The sequence below is a fragment of the Botryllus schlosseri genome, chromosome 8 (assembly GCF_051294905.1).
Source record: "Botryllus schlosseri isolate E-star chromosome 8, Bs_hap1, whole genome shotgun sequence".
In the NCBI taxonomy this organism is placed as follows: Eukaryota; Metazoa; Chordata; class Ascidiacea; order Stolidobranchia; family Styelidae; genus Botryllus; species Botryllus schlosseri.
The window spans coordinates 13,076,026-13,095,667 of NC_137243.1; the positions used below are offsets into that span (position 1 = coordinate 13,076,026).

Genomic DNA, 19,642 nt, shown 5'->3' on the forward strand with positions numbered 1-19,642 from the left:
TACTAAATAACCGTGCTTCAACGAAGAAATTAATAGGCTAATAATGGACACCACTTGCTCATAACAAGCACCAATATCATTGATCAAATTCTTTCATTTATATAAAATATATTGACGCTCCGCGCCACTAGGCCTGAAATTCACACTGATTGTTCATCACTTAATGCCAGCGATTTATGCTCGTCCGTGAATCGATTGCCTGATTCCTAGTACAAGCTATAGTTAGCAACTGGAAGCTTCCATAGGGTATGTGTGTGTGTGCGTCTAAGAATCGTATGTATAAAGGGTAGTGATGAAATTGCCATGGCATGATGTACGGTTCTGCGAGGTGTTCCCACGAGGGAGCTCCCCTAAACTCATAGAAAATTTCCCCACCCCCCATATAAAATTGTTTTTCGGGCTACGACCTTGCGTGTGAGCGATCTTTCGAGTGGTGACAGCTTTCTCCGCAAGTCATGAAATAACAGCAATAAATGACAACTGTCCCGTCGGACGCCCATCCTCTAGAAACTCTAAATAGCCTTGCCGTGTGCTATTAACATATGTTCAATTACCCCCTGAATGTTTGATGACACCATTTCTATCAGCCCCACCGGTAAATCTGATAATGAAAACGTAATAATGAACCAATTTCATTCATTAACCATAAAAAATTTTCGCGCTTCGCGCGAAAGTGCTGACGCCTGAGTTTTTCACAATCATTATATTATCACATCACTTTATGTATGTGGGTGGAATATAAGTATAACGATCGCCCCAGATGTAGGGGTAATCATCCAATAAGGGCCCAAGACCATCGTTAAGGGGAGAGTTAATTTACGTCATCGAATTTTTCGCCCCCCCCCAAATATTTTTTTCTGGCTACGCCCTTGGTTGCAAACCATCCCCGTTGCCGAGGTATCATCAGCCAATAGTAATTCAGTTGCATATAAGTACGATATGGTTTGAATTGTTCTCTAGAGTAGACACACTTTATCGCTAAGCTGTTACCTGCGATGAGTTTACTTTGGATATAGCTTTGCCATCCCCTCGTAGACGATGTAAAAGTACATCACAAAAATTGTTTCCCCATGATCTGTGTACCTTTAGGAGTGTCGTCTCTTATATCTGCTGTGTTCTCATACTATGTAGTTTCGTAATTTGCTAGAAATATACGTCGCGGCTGCCCCGGTGGCTCGTGTAGCAAAACCAGTTACTTGCATGGTTTATCGTTAGTATGCAGGCATGATATAGATATCAGTGTTAGATCTAGTGATCTCAATTCCGCATTACAATCAGAGCTGTGGAGTCGGTTCACTTTACGACCGACTCAACTCCTACTCCAGACATTTTCAATATACCGACTTCGACTCTAACTCCGACTCTTGGTATTTCTTCACAGATCTCCGACTCCAACATTTCTGTAGTACGTTACTACATTTTAGTTATTGTATATTACAAAGTTAATCAACATATATTTTAATGAAAATAATTGTACTCAAAGAAAGTAATTAGATTCGTAAAAGTTCACCTACACGAAAAATCTAGAAGTTGACAGTGCTGAACATCAGCGCTAGTGTCCTTTTTAGTTTCTAATATATGCTATTCTATTTTTCAGATAGACATATGTTCTGTCTGTACTGCTGGGACTGAATCTCTACGCTGCTAATGATTGACTTCTCCCTGCAAATGTGATTGCAGCAGGTTCATGAACGGTATTACAAAGCATGACAGACAATGACGCATATATCAACAAACCTTCACCACATAAATGGAGAGGATACAATACTGCTTTATACAATGTTGTATTTGCTGGAAAATTATCGGTCCAACAACGTGTAACGTCCCTGATACGGATCACTACGACCTAACAAGAGCGTCGTTGTATGCATGGGTTCGAGATGTCGTCTCTTCGCGTGCCACCAGAACAAAAAACAAGCAGAGTCGGTTATACATATTAATATATGTCTATATTCACATAATGTCAGATATATCAAAACAGCAACTGACACATATCTGGTAATCCTACATTCACAAATTACACAGCAACCGAGCTCCACACAAACCCTTTAGACCAGGAGCGGGCAACATGCGACCCGCAGATATTTTCGGACTTACTTGATAATTCGGGCCCGCTGGTCCACATACATTTGTGATCAAACATTTACGACCATGAACATTAACAAGACAGAGCTGCGTTCCAATGTAACTGATGTTCACGTGCAGTCATTACTAACGGTTTCTATTCTACGTCCGGCATGCAGCCAGAGTTCAAATAACTCGTTGAAAACTTTGATCGACCACAGATGTCTCATTGGCTTCAACAATTGAAGTACATTACGTTTATAAATTAATTGAATACTGTTTACATTTAGGTTTATATTAAACACGATTTATTCCTTGTATAGGTGGATTGATCCGCGATGAATGTATCGATTCCGGAATCCGGCCCGCCTAGTACTTCATTTTCCCATATCCCGCCCGCCGACTAGAGAAGTTGCCCGCCCCTGCTTCAGACACACACATGTGAGACATGCAAAGGCTCACAACCGGACACGATCACTCCCTAGAATGCTAACCCGAGCATAGTCAGTGAACTATTCCGTGCCCAACCATGTAGGCCCATACTTAAGACCGCAAATACCAGACCTACTTCATACTACTTCAACTCCAACCCCCGGAAACACTCCCACAAGCATATCCAGCCACACTTCAGCCAAACTCTCTCCTGCTCAAACAGACCACAGGCCAGTTACCACGCAGTCAAGATAGGAGACATGGTCAATGTCACAACAACGTGATCACCATGAAATTCATCCATTGCGATAAAACCGCCGGCACGTAAAAATCCGCGTTGAAGAAAACATCTTGTTTCGTCTTCAGTCCGGCCACTGTCGTCTGAATAGCCATTTGTTTAGAATAGGTTCAGTGGAATCTCCACGTTGCTCTCTTTGTCGCTATCCGAAAACCACTGAACATTTTTTGATCCACTGCTCAAAATATGATTTCCATCGTACTTTCCTCATTGCTAAATGTGCTGAATTGAATGTTGATTTCCGCCTTGAAAGTATCCTAATCGAGGATCAAATCATCCCTTTTACAATTGAATTCGTGTTATCGTGCAACCGTAATTTGTGAATAGCCGTGAATGTGTTATTTTCCACCGCTCAGAAATTTCCCTTTTCTCGCCTTGATATTCTCTCGTTGAAATGCTAGTTTTTTTTTAATATTATGTCTATCCGATACGTACACCATCATTGACTGCTTTTCATTTATTACGCAATTCTGGACCGTGGCGCAAAAGACCAACAGGTGATAAGCGCCAAATTTTCCTTTTAATAAACAACAACAACAACCATAAAATTGCCCCATACAGGTAAAAAATGAATGATATCGGATTTTCATGGGGAGACTCTATAGCAGTGGTTCCCAACCTGGGGGGGGGGGCGTGAAAGTATCTGAAGGGGGGGCGCGAAGAAGCGGTCAACTGAAAATTTTTTCGCGCTCTGCGCGATTTACCTCCAATTCACGCGTGTTTCTCTATATACAAACCGAATTTCATATTTTTTAATTCTCTCATCAACAGTCATAACCGTCCATGCCATCAAACAATCTGTTGAGGTTGCTAGCTTTCCGGTTGGATTTTGTGATATGACGATAAGGGGGGCGCGAAATTTTTCACTATCATAAAGGGGGGCGTGTCTAAAAAAAAGGTCGGGAACCACTGCTCTATAGTCTATAGGATCAAATTATAATATTTTACTATGGAGAGTGGATTGCGTGTTACACAGTTTCGGAATGAATTGGTTGCGAACCCACAAACGTGACCCAAAGATGTGTGATAACTTGCTTATCGGAAGCCGGAAGGCCGCATATCACGTGCAATCACCTTTTTTTCTGTGGAAAAATCTTCCGTTTATTATCAGATTGTCTCACTCATTAGAATATGTGTTTTCAAGCGTAAAACCAAAACTGGTTCATTTACACGTGCATTTCAACTGCAGTAGGTTTCATTCATTCCGTATAACTATACACTCCATATTTGATACGAGCGTTATAATTCCTGCGCGGATTGTAATCGATTGCTACACTCGACAATTACTACACAAACCTTGAGATCGCTCGCGGGCCGGACCGATTATACGATTCCAGATGGTACTTCATGCCCTTGTTTTTCACTTGAATGGGGTACTGTTCTAGCAATACCTTTATTCGCGAATAATGGAACTGGCACAAAAACGGCGATTGGCAGACATGAATCGTTAAAACAGTGGCGCTAACGACGATATAAGTTGGCATATTTCTAAGCTCTCTTGGCTTCAGTCGAAATCTGCCGTCAGCCCTGCGTATGCGTTGTAAGGAATACATGAGATTTAACCGTAAACTCGTACATTTGAATGCGGTGTATCATTACTGAATCGCGATTCGGGTTTCTCTGGAGGCCAGGGACCTTTTGAGTCGGAAGTGGCACAGCAGTACGACCACAGATTCGAATAACATTTTGGCGTAACTGATATATTCTCCGTGTAACCCACATATAATGGTGCCATAGTGGCGTTTTGCCTCTGTGAATAACCACTTTTCGATTGATTCTTCCGAAAAACTTGGAACTCGGTGTGCACTTTTTTGCCTTCGCAAAATTGGGTGTCAATGTCACCGATCTGTTCCTAATGGTAACTAGAGTGAAACCACAATACCGCAGTTGGGTGTATATAATGTGACCTATAAACAAATGGAACATGATCGACATTTGCTGTCTTGAAAGATTATTTATTGAAAGTATTTCCTATATGGCAACATTTGTTACAAATTCGCTGAATGAATCAATCCTTTTCCAAACTACTCACAATTGCTTCACGGGCCGGATGAAATCGTCTGGCGGACCGGATGCAGCCCGCTGGCCGCATGTTTGACACCCCAGCTGTAGAGTGTAGGCCTACACTAGACGAACACACATTGCTGCTATTGCTAGGGGGCAAAATCACTGTACATTACGAAGTTTGCCAGGGTATTTGTCCAAAAAGAGTAAACCAATTACTTACGGAGCAGACACATCAAGCATAGCTAATTCTCTAATTACATCCTCCGCAAAATTTTGATACTTCGTTGGACTTCATCATGGCTTCCAGGTTGTTTTTGAACACCGTCATATAACATCAACAGAACATATAACATCCAGGGGGAACCAGATACAAGCAGTCGTGTACCACTGGCGAAAAATCGGAAATAAGAAGGAATGTATAGTAATGTAAGGTATAACAGCATGAAATACGGTGCAGGAACAGGTAGCTAATAGTAATGATTAGAGAGATGTGCTGATTTCATCCGGTTTAAAGGCGTAGTTCACTCTGCCGTCACTCGATCCATTGACCCGTATCACATCCACGGGGATGTTAGAATCTGCTGCATGCTTTTCACCATCTCCCTTCTTGGTTAATGTTGGTGATTCGCCGTAGTAAGTATAACTGCCTTTGTTTTTCGAATCGCCGAAAGCGAGTGAGTCGCCCCGATAGAGGTATCCGATTTTCTCATCGTCGTTGTTTACGTCTTCATGGCGGACGCCGCACCAAAGGAACCGTCGAGCCTTCGACGGCAACCAACAGAATACGGGATGGTCGAAGATTGGTCGTATTGTACCTGGGTTCACTTCAGATGGACGTTGATATCCTAACAAAATACATGATTGTACACTATACATTTTGTATTTTACGAGTACCAATTTGAGTTAATGTAGGAATGCATAGGCTAACTTTCAAGGAGTCTTCCAAACCAAAAACGTAATTGGAACAAATATGTTCAGCAGCGAAAAGGTTCCAGTGAAGACATGAAATGACATTTCCGGTTCATGTCGATGATCAGTTGATTCTCCAGAATATTGTAATCCTATGTTATGCTATCATTACCTGTCAAGAAGGATGTAATAAGGCCGACGACAACGGTGACGCAGAAGCCAAGTACAGGATAGTAGCAGTATGACAAGGAATAAAATGCGGCGATTGGAGGAATTTCCGTTGTTGTTGTTGTTGTCGTCTGCTCTGGTGTCAACGTTGTAGTCGCTATTTACAGGAATGTGTGCGTATGATAAATAATCATCTTTTGATTTATATTCAGTTCAAATAGTGATACGGCCTAGGGGTTCTTAACCCTTTGCCGGTGCCCATCTTTCTCGATAACACACATGAAGGCGCGTGGAACATTGTCATCATTCATTCCTTACAATGATTACATGTTCGCGTTTTAGGCATACTTATGAATGACAAGAAAAACAGATCATTATAGTGGCGCGGATGAGAGATCTCATATAATTTTGTGAAGATGGTTCTATAGAATCCGACCACTTGATGGATCCGAAGCGGAGGTCCATGTTGACCTGATTTTTAAGATTTTGTTTGGACCCGGATCGTGGCAGTGACTCGAGTCAAGTCAAATCATACCAAAAAGTTGAATCGAGTCATCCCGGTACTGTCAGATAGACGTGATGTGATATAGTAACCTATCAATAAATAGCTACTGTAGATGCGCGTGATACCTATAAAGTCATTTCATGTTCGCCAGCACTTTGAATAATGCGGAGGCTGTAACCTAACACTATTAGAATTTAACCTTCAATACGTAAAGACGTATTATAGCATGAGACCGTTTATCCATGTACGTACACCGTACTGGCACAATACTTCATGTGATTGATTGATTGAATGATTAGTTCAGGACTGTAGGCTATACGGTTTCATCATTACCATTCCTTTTACTAATACGCTAGCCTAGGATTATCAGCCTTATCACATTTTCGTGGCCCAAATTCCGGACACTGTTTAGCGCCTCCTAGCGGTTTTCAAAATGAGGTATGACCAAATGTGACGTCAAACTGGAAATGCATTGCCTATTGATTGTATACAGGAGTAGATTTTTTCCGTAGCCCACCTCCAAATTTGGTAAGCTGATTACTAGGGCGATTTTTTTGACATGTTAAAATTTGTCAAAATTGTAGCGTTAGGTCAAAATTTGTCAAAATTTTATACAGAGTCAAAATTTTGTTGACCTCTGCATTTCGTTTGTATCGTAGATTTTGCACTGTCGGTGAACTTATCATTTGATATTTTACAGCGGTCAAATGGAACAAATAGGTTGACATGGTGTTATTTATGGTCAACGTACCGCAATATCCTAACTGAAGCATGACTGCTCGGGCATTGCATGGTTCTTATATCAAGAAGCGCATGATGAAAAATTGTGATGTTGACAACATTGTCAGAATGAAGCAATACGGTGTGTCTCTGTGTCACCAGCAGTGTACGCACAACTTCAGCATTTCAGCCAACAACTGCTGCTATTGAACGTTCTTTCTCCATTTTTGCCAAGCTACTTAGTAATGACAGACACCTGTTACCCGAGAATGTAGGAAAGTATCTTTCGTTGTACTACAACAAATTTTAATTATTTCTACCATAATACGTGATGTAACTACTATGGAATTCTTTATAGGTCCAGATTTCGTTAAAATACTAGTTTTTTCATGTAAAAATTTGTCAGTTTTAGGCCAAAAACGTTTTTTCAGGCCAAACTACTTCGTAAGACAGTTCCAACCAGAAATGAAGATGAGTAGTAAAATTTTAACTTTATGTGTAGAAAAACACCTAATTTGCATACGTGAGGTCAAAAGTTGGTCAAAATTCAGTTTTCTAAGTCAAAATAGTCAAAATTTTGATTTTTTGGGTCACAATCTCCCGTTTTTAGGTCAAAAATCGCGCTACTGATCACTAATGAATGGTCAACACCCAGACTTACTCACGGCCTATGTTGGAAGCTGAGTTCAAGATCTTCGCGATCCCCAGAAAAGCGCAAACAATCACCAGCTTGAGAACCACTATCTTTGACTAAAGCATCCAAACAGCCTTACCAACACTAGGAATATATGGTTCTCTAAAAATTACGATTACAATTAGTCTTATTACAGTAAATGATAGTTATTTTAATGTATTCTTTATTCTAGTTTTTACGAGGACAGTGGTAGCCTACCCATACTAAAATTAATATATGTGACACTAAATCGGGCGCGGCGCGAAGAAAAATTTCAAATAGCATAAATATTCCTCAAAATAGATATTGTACATGTCGATTTACGAAATAATTTTCAGATTCTTTCAAGCTTTCAGAATTCCATACATTTAGGCATATTTCAGCATTTCCTTCCGGACGCAGTTTAGCAATGAAATTCCGGACGTATGACAACTAGGACTGCATTTAAAACCAACGGTGTTTAAAAACACTTTGTTTAAAACATGTTTTAAACAGTGTTTTAATAAAAGGCCTTTTAAAAAAATGTGTTTTTTTAAGTTGTAAAATTATGCCATAATTGTGTAAATACTTCACAAAAAACATGTTGTATAAGCCTACGGAGAATTACCACCCGATGTAGCCGACGTATATCGATATGGGATGGTTGGAACACTCAAAATAGTCGGCTCAACAGTAATAGTACATATATTTCGTCATAGTAGCTATTTTTACCCTATTTTTTCAATTGTCAATGTCAATCCACTATGACGTCGCAATTGAATATTCGTGACGTCATGGCTTTGAAAAAAAACGTGTTTTAAATTGAGGCCTTGTTTTAAACATGTTTGTTTTATATTGATTTTTGTTTTAAATGCAAGGCTAATGACAACCCTATATGCTCAAGAACATTTTTGAGCAATAGGCCTACCTACCAAATGTCTCGTTCACGCTTGCTAAGCCACAAGATGCATCAGCTGTTGCGTTACACATATCAGTACAGAGATAGAGCCTGTTGATTTTATCATTCGACGGTGGATAAATAGTGCTTCCAACGTATACCCAAGTAGCGCTTGCCAGTCCACACACCAAACCGACGAATGCACCCTAAATTCCGAACAAAAATAAATCAATCAATCAAAGGCAGCCAGTACAAGGGATATGGTTCCCGTAAAAACTCACAATGGCATTACACCATGGCAGTATCATTCCCAGCGTGAATAATCCAACCATGGCTCCGCCAACCAATCCATTTATGCTTAATGCAGCTTGCAAAACGCCTCCAAGTTGTGACGCCAGCACTGCCATTAGCATGCAAATAACGCCGTACACAATTACAAAGATCTGTAAAAAAAATTACCGCTTGCGATGTCGATACGGCATAAAAAAAATATATAAGCACCTTCGACAGGATAACACTTTTGCGGGGGCTGAGCGTTTTAAATGGCTTTATGTAATCTTCCACCGTCACAGTGGACATCGCGTTTATTCCAGTAGAAACAGTGCTGTAACATGAATGTTATCCACATAATAGACCTATCCGTATGCATTGCTAATAGGAGATATAAACGTAGGTGATAGTAATCCTGGCTGCCACATGCCAAATCGGGTCGTAGATAGCTTACACGTCGTCGTCGTTTCGATAGGCGTATATACATATAGGCTATATATATCGAGGCTGCCCCAGCCAGTTGGCAATCCTATCATATAAAACCGCAGTTGTGGCAACAATTGGTTGTGCTTGAATTTCTTGCCTCACAGTCTGATTCTGCGAATAATCCATGACTACAACATGTTAGGGCTCTTCAAATATGATTTTTTTCTCAAATCGTACTGGCTACTTGATAAAATTGTTAGGTTACCTAATTTAAGCCAACACACAAAATTTGGTTCAATTCCAGCCAGTAACCGCTTTGCTACAGGAGAAGAAAGTTTCTATTTATTATATACAAATAAATAATAAAAAATTTGAAAATTTTCTGTTCACCCAATGAAAGTGTTAGGCTGTCTATAGAAACGATGCCCACCAAATTTGGTTCAATTCCAACCAATGGAAGCGGGGTTATTGCCGTTGAAAAATTTGGATTTGAATAAAATAGTATTTACGGTGACCGATTCGTTGTTTATTTATTATAGTTGTTCTCACCGTAGATACTATTTTATTCAAATCCAAATTTTTCGACGGCAATAACTCCGCTTCCACTGGTTGGAATTGAACCAAATTTGGTGAGCATCGTTTCTATAGACAGCCTAACACAGTGGTTCCCAACGTGGGCGAAATCGCCCCCTAGGGGGCGATTTGGCGGTCTAGGGGGCGAAAATGACGAAGGGGGCGATAGGAGGTAGATGACGCGTCAAAACAGCTGACCTTTTTTTTAGTCAACCCGCCGGTGATTATAGTTTGTATGCCCAATTTTCGGTACACAAAATTTGGGGGGCGATGATGGGTGTTGAACTTGAAAAGGGGGCGATGGGTCGAAAAAGGGTGGGAACCACTGGGCCCTAACACTTTCAAGGGGTAAACAGAAAATTTTCAAATTTTTTGTTATTTATTTTTATATAATAAATAGAAACTTTCTTCTCCTGTAGCAAAGGCTGGAATTGAACCAAATTTTGTGTGCAGGCTTAAATTAGGTAACCTAACAATTTTATCAAGTAGCCAGTACGATTTGAGAAAAAAAGTCATTTTTGAAGAGCCCTATTGTACATGCATTGAGTAATACAATAAGAAACCTGATTGTGTGTGGCTCTATCCGCCGATAACTAAAATTCCTTGTGCAAAAGTCTTTTTTACGTAGACACTATAGCGAAGCAACATGCGATTTCAATGACAACATTCTCAAGTGCTTCAACATGTACAGATTACGATGACATAGAATATAGATAAATACACACTTGTACCATATCAAAAAGAGACCACCGAAGGCACGAAGGTTACCTTTGTTGTGTGACCTTTCCACGCTACAAATCGCGTGCAACGACGTAGGAAAGTCAACATTGTTCGCTAATAAACTGCCAAACCATACCTACCTTAGAGTTCCGCTGAAGGCAGCGCAAACATACACTCCAGGAAGCCCCGGATAATCGTGAAGCAGTTCAAGAACGAAGTAAGGCATCAGCTGATCGGTTGCTCCAACCCATCCTTCAGTATACGGATCACACCCGGCGTAATAGGCGTACATAGTCAATCCGGAAAATCCGACCAGAATCAATATGATATACAGACCAATGACGTTCAGAAATACTGCCCTAAAGTGTTTTATTGAGTTAGTGAACCAATACACATATTAAATACGGACTGCTTACATACCCTCTGGCATGCTTCTCCGATTTGCAACTGAGATATCTCTGCACCATCGACTGTGTAGTGCCGTACGTTCCTGTCCATAAGAATGTACCTCCGATGGTAATAGACCAAAACGTATGCCTGATGGTTGGATCAAACCGAAAACTGGAAATACCAGAAACTAGCATGTAAATTGCGTGGAGAGTAACTTTACATTTCTGAAATTTTGTCAAGCACATGTAGAAATTACATTCTGGATAGATTTGAATCATTTTCGTTGGTGACGTAGACATAACAACCGGGAAATATATATCTGCTGTAACACGGCACAGAATAAAAGTTTGAAATTTCCCCCCTTTTTGCGGCACCAATAGCCATTTTGCGTCAATCGCAGAGAAGCATCTTGCAATCTTGAATGAGTTCACTCGTGATTGACCAATAAAACTATTTGAAGCTTCGCCATGCATTAAAGTTGACTACTGCTCCTATTCGTTCTTTTGTATAATACTCTACTTGAAATATAGTTTCGGGGTGCTTCAAAAAAGCATTAGTTCTACTTTTAATTGAGTCGATATGTCAATGAAAGTTTGAAAATCAAAGTCGCCATCGTCCTGTTGCCAGACAACCCAAAGCCAGAGCTTCATCATCTGTATAGGATTATATTTCAATTTCCTATGATTCTTCTTACTCGTCAAATCTTATCCTCCCGCCCTCCTCAGCGATGGCCCAGATATTGCTGAATCCACCAAAGTCGATGCTACCTTTCACCAGCACGGCCACGAATCCAATCCACATAACAAGACACTGGAATACATCCGTCCACACCACCGCTTTCAAGCCTCCGAGCGTTGTGTAAAAAGTACAGACGACAGCAGTTACTGCAGCTGACCACCACACGCCGAGCCCGGTTACTGCAATAATGAAATGTTGTAAATCACCGGATAGATATTTAACGTATACCGGTTTCATTGCCCCGGTGAGTATTACTCTCTTTGTAAGTAGGCCATAATACAGTTGGTAATGAAGTCAGAGGTGGGCAACGTTTTTGCTAATCACGGCTGCATTTCGATTACTTACATAACCTACGGCCGCATTCCAGGGCATAGCCGTAATGAACTAACTGCATGGACGCAAAATACCTACGTTAAACTGTCCATGACCAGTTCCGGTAAACCCCGGAGTAGTCTACTTTTCATATCGGCCTATTATACGCACCGAAATCGCGAGTGCTGATGTTATGAATGGTTAGTACATGGATTGGTTATGGTCGCGCAAAGCGTAAAATATTTTCAGATTCACGAATGGATTCCGTCATTATTAGCAGCAGTATCACGTATTACTATCAAATATTCATACTTTCTCAGCCCATGTCGTCAGATGGACTGGTGGAGTTAATGCGGCCAATGTTAATGCATCTTCGGGTCGGCCAATTGTTATTAGTCACTTTGTTGCATGCTGTTATTTCTTGAACCCTATCAGGATTGTAGGTATAGTGGAAATATATTGGAATCGCTAAAATACCAGATACAAATTTATTTCGTGCGGAGCACACGATTCAGATTCAGATTCCGTCTCAGATTGCTAAGGGCGCTACTATATTAAAATCCAAAACGAAGTCGCGTTGAATCGCGAGGAGCACGAAGAAAATTTTAAGATTAATTGAAATCTCTCAAAAATTCGGTAGTGAATTTGTAATTGCAATTTGCATGTCGACGGCCGCCAACACATACTAATTGAACTACGTGTCGACGGCCGCACAAATTCCCTGCTACGGCCGCAGGTTGCCCACCCCTGATTGAGATAGATACGATAAATATTATGCTCAAATATGTACCGAACATATCACCAAACTTTTTACCCATCTCCAAGTGTAGGCCATTCAGGGTTGTAATGAATCGAGTCATGACTCGAGCCATTTTCTCAAAATTCAGCAACCAATACAAAATCTTACATGTGGAAACTGTCATATTATTATCATAATCGAAAAACATGAAAATAATCTCGGAAGAAATTACCTTCATTTAAAGCCAGCGCGGGGGCGTAGATACATATACCGACATATATTACCGTATTCAACATATAAACAGTGGTTGCCAACACCCGCACCGACCTGCTGAATCTCATTTCCAGATACTGAAAAAATAACGAAGTGACGTAAATCAGTCGGCTACTCATTCACGTATCATCTTCACACAGGTCCTTATTTTTGTCAATATATGCAGCCTACCTTTAGATCCAACTGGACAAGACGCCTACCTCATAAGTGCTAGTGATTCCCAGGCGATAAAATACGGGAATGTATATTTCCGATACAATGATGGCGACCATAAGATAGGCCACCGCGTAATACCAAAACATCGTCCCGTAAATGTAGAATTCAGCAGGTGTTCCCATAACTGAAAAACGTAGACAACAAGTTATACCAATATCCCCAGAAGACAAGCGGCCGGTCTGATTTTCTTTCCGTCTACCATACCTGTAATGGCGGACATAAAGCTAGCCGACAACGACAAAGACACCGGAAAGGCAGACATCTGTCTTCCGCCCAGAAGGTAATCATCGGAACTCTCGGTTTTCTTTCTGGACTTTATAGCGAAAAATATTCCGATGCACGCAGATATTAGGAATAAGAGTCCAAAAATAACATAATCCCACGCAACGAAATCGTAACAAAGTTGTCTGCGGGTTTCGGAGGTAACGCAGCTACCAGCATCCATATTTCGAGTACACAGTTATCTTAGGTATAGGTGACAGTGGGACTTCTTTGAAAACAAAAGTGTAAAAGTGTAAATGAAGATATCGCACTCCTGGGAATGGTGCAGCAGAACAGAAATTATGAAGCTGATCTGAGCAACCATCATGCCGGAGCGTTGAAGAGACTGCCAGAATTAGGTGTTGCCCCAGACCTATCATATGGAGTAGACGAACTTTTGAATAGATATCAATCCGAAGTATATCATATTATGGCACCATTTGGTGACTTTCATTGCGATATTCGTAGATTCAAATGACATTACCATACTATAAGTCGAGCTGGGCAGTATTTTATTTGCAGACTCTATTTTAATTTTGAATGTAATTTTTACTCAATGAAACTCTCTCTCTCCCTCTCTCTCTTCGAAAAAATTGAGAACCTGAGTGTTAGGCTTCCAATCGATTTGAGTATTCGAGCATCACTCGTTTTGACGTCACAACAGAATGAATCATGTCAAAAGTACTAACATGTACCTTTTATGCCACTTCTAAATCGCATTAAAGATTATGTGGTATGTTTTTAGGCTACATGATAACCACCCGACCGTGGTGTTGTGGTTTCTAGTTACCGTTAGGAGCAGGTCGCTGACATTGACACCCGATTCCGAGAAGGCAAGAACGTGCGAATTCATTTCACTTACCAAAAACTAGTTGTTCGCAGACGCGAAAACGCCAATGCGAAACCCTTATATCCAGATTACATGGAAATGTAAGAGGTCTCCAGCCTCGAGAGAAAGCCCAATCGCGATATAACAATATGAAGCAAATCTCAACGTCCGCGTTTACAGTTATATCTTTTTTATTCCTCACAACGCATACACAGGGTTGATGCCACTATATCACAAAACGAAGGGAGCATAGAAACATGCTAACTCATATCATCATTGAAGCCACTGACCCCCTGTTTTATCGATTTATTACTGTATTAAGCCACCCAGTCATCGTGTTATTGCCAATTCCACTGTTTGCGAATAAAGGTGCAGCTAGAATAGAATCCCTATTATCCGTAATATAATGCAGGCCTACTATACTATTGTGTGTATATAGGCTGTATAATGAAGTATTCAAATGATAAACAAGAGCATGGATTTTGAAGTATTTTGGGATTGAGTAATTTTGGTGCTGTCCGCGGGCGATATGAAGTGTTTAATCCGGCCCGCGACGTCAGTTGAGTTTGACATCCCTGTAGGCCTAGGCTACTACATGATTCGTGCGCTGCGATGCGAGCAATCGCAGTTCACAGACTTTCATAGCGGAAAATAGTAACTAAACCAGGGGTCCCCAACACGCCGCCCGCGAAGTCATATTTTGCAGCCCGCGACTTGATTTGAGACTTCGGAAGAAAGCTAAGAAAACCATTTTGAAATGCTGAAATTGACTGCAGTTTCAACATATTGTTGTTTTCGTTTCGAAAATAAGCTATATTCCTCTGTCCAACATCACTATTCGTCACCAGCTAATGACGATCGTAACAGCATTCCATCGAGAGAGAATCAACTGGGCATATTGACGTGCATTGGCCCAAACACTGCTAAGGTCGAGACGCTTAGGAGACGACTTATAGGTAGGCTATTCACCAGAAGATCAAGCTTTACGTGGAGGTGGTCTTTCAGCTAGTTAACTCCAACATCTATTCCTTAGTCGCTGAAAAGCGTTTCCCGGTATCGTGCTGCACAGCTCAGAGTTCAAAATCAAATAAAATTGATGATAATGATTTTTGTGGTATTTGAATATTCTTTTAATAAATATTACTTTTTTTGCGGTCGCTATGCCCTTTGCCTATATGTTATGTAGCACAGCGCTGCACCGCAGTGAAGTTTTAAAACGTGGTTGCCTATTTTATATCGATATTGAAATCATGCGGCCCGCGGCCGCTACGAAATTTGAAAAGTGGCCAGCGACCCATTTTGCGTTGGCGGCCTTTTATCTAAACCAGTGTTTCCCAACCTTTTTCGACTCATCGCCCCCTTTTGAAGCTCCACACCGATCATCGCCCCCCAAATATTGGGACCGAAAAACAGCACTTCGTCAGCCCCCTCCCCCCGAAAAAAAAACGTTTTTCTTTGGTCCCATAGGGTGATAAACCAAACCCCAGACCCCCTTCAGTCAGTGGGTTTTTTTTCGCTACACATCAGCTAACCCTATTTCATGTAGTGTTTGGTGAGTCACCGTATTTCGCCTGAACGCGCGAGGCGCGACAAATTCATATAATCCATGTTTGAATCGGTCAAATGGTCGATAGGGAATGTTGGAAAAGGTAGGACCCCTAAGTAATAATTAAACATCTTCGTGCGGTATCGTTATTATATTGACTTCTTTACATGATGCTATTTCGTGACCTCCTATATCTGCTACGTCAGACGATATGGAAATCGTCAAAACATACCAAACTAAAAGACGCACATGATTTCATATTGGTATTTCTGATTTTTCCTTGTGGGATGGCATTTGTCCTGTAGGGTTTAGGTCGCCAAGACAGGAACATTCGACGCCAGCTATCGAGGCGCCTATGGACAATTAAACATATATGTATATATATATATCAAAGTTTTCGGTCAGCACAAGGGCATTCCTTTTCGGCCGAGGTCGTCTCAATGCTGATCGTTCTCGCACACTTCGCAAGTTACATGACCTCTAAATTCATATGTCGTGGTGCAGTAATGACCGACGCTGAAGTCTCCCATTTCCATAAATCATGCGTATTTTTGTTGGGTGACGGGGACCCCAACATCAAGATACATGATAATAATAAATGGCCCGCAGCGCGAAATTTTTTTTAAAAAGTCGCATGAATTTCTAAAAATTACTCTATCATTCATGTTAATTCACGATATAATTTTTGGCTTCCTTCGATTTCGGGCACCTCACCCCCAATTGGGGGGTTTGGGGTGCGGTAGTGACGGTCCCGACTCCAATATAGTCGTTTTAACGCACCATCGCCCCCTACGTTGTTTTCGCCCCCTTCGTCCGTTTTCGCCCCCCTATCGCCCCCTTCGTTATTTTCGCCCCCCTAGACCGCCAAATCGCCCCCTGGGGAGCGATATCGCCCACGTTGGGAACCACTGATCTAAACTATCATTCTCGATGATAAACTGTAACTCGTATTAGTCACAAGGAGCGTATAATTTCAATGGGCCTGCTCGAAAAAATAATCTCCTAATACTCGACTCGAATAATTAGATTTAACACTCGATTCACAATCGTGTGCTCGATTCACAGTGCTCACTCCTAATTATTGGCTAAACTTGGTAAGGTAACGCTTAGTAGGCTTAATAAATCTAAAAACGCAATGTCAGTAAATGAATAAAAGTTCATTGCTACGTGACAAATAACCACACACTTCTGCTCCTCTCTAATTGAAAAACCAAATTTCGGATATCAACTCCCAACTAGGAATTACGCCGTTATTTTTACGTTACGCCGAAAATTTCTCCATGGGCACGATATTTCCGTTCTGAGCAGATCGATGTATAAAAGGACAAGTTATCTTTGCTAAATCAATATTTACATGCGTCGTGTCAGAACGTATGAACTGGACTGCAAAATAAAGACATCAGGATGAGTTGGATGCGATGGTCTGGACGATAATATTTAACGTGTCAGATTACGCTTCATGTGTCACACTCGTATGTAACAGCTATAATCATGTCGGATAACTTTTGTGTGCGAAATAATAGTGGGCCGTTTTGTCGAGAAACTGATATATATAGGCTAGTAGTGGCATAATCGAGAGTGGCACTTATCACATCATCGCATCACATTAAATATAGTGATTATAATCAACATGATATATAAATTAGCAACCCAGCAGTCGATATAAACATGCATATATAGATATACATACATACATATACATCCGCTCTATTGTTTACTTACAGATGATGAGGCAAATTCAATCTGTGCCCCACATGGTCATTGTTTCTCTGCACTGTCATTATACGTAAAATGCTGTTGCGGTTCTGACATTTTTATACGTGGATTTTCGAAATCAGTGCGACAATAGCATTAGATTAATACCAGTTATTGCAAATTCTGAGCTGTTTATGATGAATTACGCTATCACCGGTGAATATTGGCCAGTCTGTGCCTCACCTCTCCCATTTCTTAACATAAATATGTAAATTCGGTGATTTTGTCTCTTAAAGTGTTTCAAAACTAGTCAATCGTGAACATCGATGGAAAATACAGATAATTATTGGTGTTATAATCATTGAAGGTGTCACAATTTTCTTTTTACTCATCCTGACGACAGGTGAGGCGCTGCCTCGCTTGTCTCCCCTGACCGCAGGTCACTGGATATTATAGCTATATGCTATATAAATGTTCCGGACGATATTACAAATGCAACAACATCCATGTTAGGGTGTCTCCGAAAATTACACCGAATAAAACTTGCGCCGTCCGCGTTGTGCACTGTGCACTATTGCATATGTGTATCATCCGCCGTAATCTTCTTGCCTGTCGAGCCATGTGTTCAGACCTCGCCTGCAGTGATAATTACTGATCACAAGCTTTGAGATGCGACTGGGAACATCCATACTAATATTTAATGGTGATTCCTAAGCTCCAGGTTATTGTTCAACGCTACGCAGTCTCAGCATGTTGTCAGATATTGTCTTAGTCATTATCGCTGACTGATATGTGTCTGGAGTGCGATCATTGTGGATTGCTCGGGACGTAGGGAACTAATATTGAATTGACAAACAACCTGACTATTCTTGTGTCGTTGGTGTGTAATTATTTGCACACTTCACCAAGGCGACGTCTTAAAAATATCCAATCATCGCATTAGCCGTAATTTGGAACGCGAGTCCCGTTGCATCGTGGAATGGTGTGATCGAATGTGTACCATAGTGGCGAGATACCGTCGTGGTATGATCCACAGCTGCAACACCAATGGGTTGTGGGTTCGAGTACGACCGAGGTCGACTCCAGAATTTCTACCTAAGAGTTGGAGGTTTATCTGGGCTCCTCCTCACCACGGGATCCGTGTATAAGCTGTGTCTTATAAAAAGCCAATAAGAGGGCCGTACTACAAGTCGGTAAATACGGAATCAAAAATAAAGAATATCGACCTGGTGTAAAATGACCAATGTAGTCGAAACACCATGAATATCGAATGGCCCATGCATGTACGCGGCTTCCAGATTTATGAATGTAAAATACGCTCTCCGCTTGTTATAATTTTGGAATAAGGACAAAGCAGTCATATTGCATACTGCGTCTAGTACACCGGGCTGTGGACAGCAGTATCAAATTTCCTTATTGTCAATCTACAAATTCTACATGGATAAATAATTCAAATGTTCCACCCTGAAATAGGCAAGTGCATGTGACATTCATCAATTTAGAAATCTGTGTCATCAGGTATATGTAACTTACCATTTTACTAACTAGGAAAGTGGAAATTTAAAAAATAATATTGATTTCAGATTCACAAATATAGCATTATATCATGTTTATAGTAACCCAAAAATAACACAAATACCACAGCTCAGATCGCATCATAAACGAAAGACTTGCTCGTATCCTACCTGTAATGGCCGATAGCCCGCTGGCATTCACAGACATGGCAATCGGAAAGGCTGTCATTTTTCTGCCACCAAGTAAATAGTCATCTTGATCTTCCTTTTTACCTCTTGCTTTCACAGCGAAATACAGGCCAATTGCGGCAGACACCAAAAATGTAAATCCAAATACAAGATAGTCCCATACTACGAAGTTGAAGCAAGTTTCGTATCGTGTCTCTCCTTGGCAGTCCATCACTGCTGAATTGCCGGGTCAATATAGTGATAATGCAATGTATATAGTTTATGATATTTCTGGTCATATAATAAAATGACTCAGTAT

General features: G+C 40.8%; 1 protein-coding gene across 2 annotated transcripts; it reads right to left on the minus strand.

The window, feature by feature from the left end:
* Positions 1–4,970: 4,970 nt before the first annotated feature.
* On the minus strand, positions 4,971–19,586 carry LOC145445570 (sodium-coupled monocarboxylate transporter 2-like). Of its 2 annotated transcripts, none has more exons than XM_080323758.1 (11): positions 19,327–19,586; positions 13,295–13,434; positions 13,054–13,171; positions 11,727–11,949; positions 11,063–11,203; positions 10,783–11,001; positions 9,155–9,257; positions 8,935–9,096; positions 8,688–8,859; positions 5,883–6,035; positions 4,971–5,646 (listed from the first exon to the last, which is right to left on the minus strand). In XM_080323758.1, exons 1-11 carry the CDS (start codon positions 19,553–19,555, stop codon positions 5,282–5,284), a joined length of 2,025 nt encoding a protein of 674 aa, XP_080179884.1. In that variant the 5' UTR covers positions 19,556–19,586; the 3' UTR covers positions 4,971–5,281. The 2 variants fall into 2 exon arrangements, with proteins under 2 accessions (XP_080179884.1, XP_080179883.1); XM_080323757.1 differs by lacking the exon at positions 19,327–19,586 and adding an exon at positions 13,515–14,244.
* Positions 19,587–19,642: the final 56 nt, after the last annotated feature.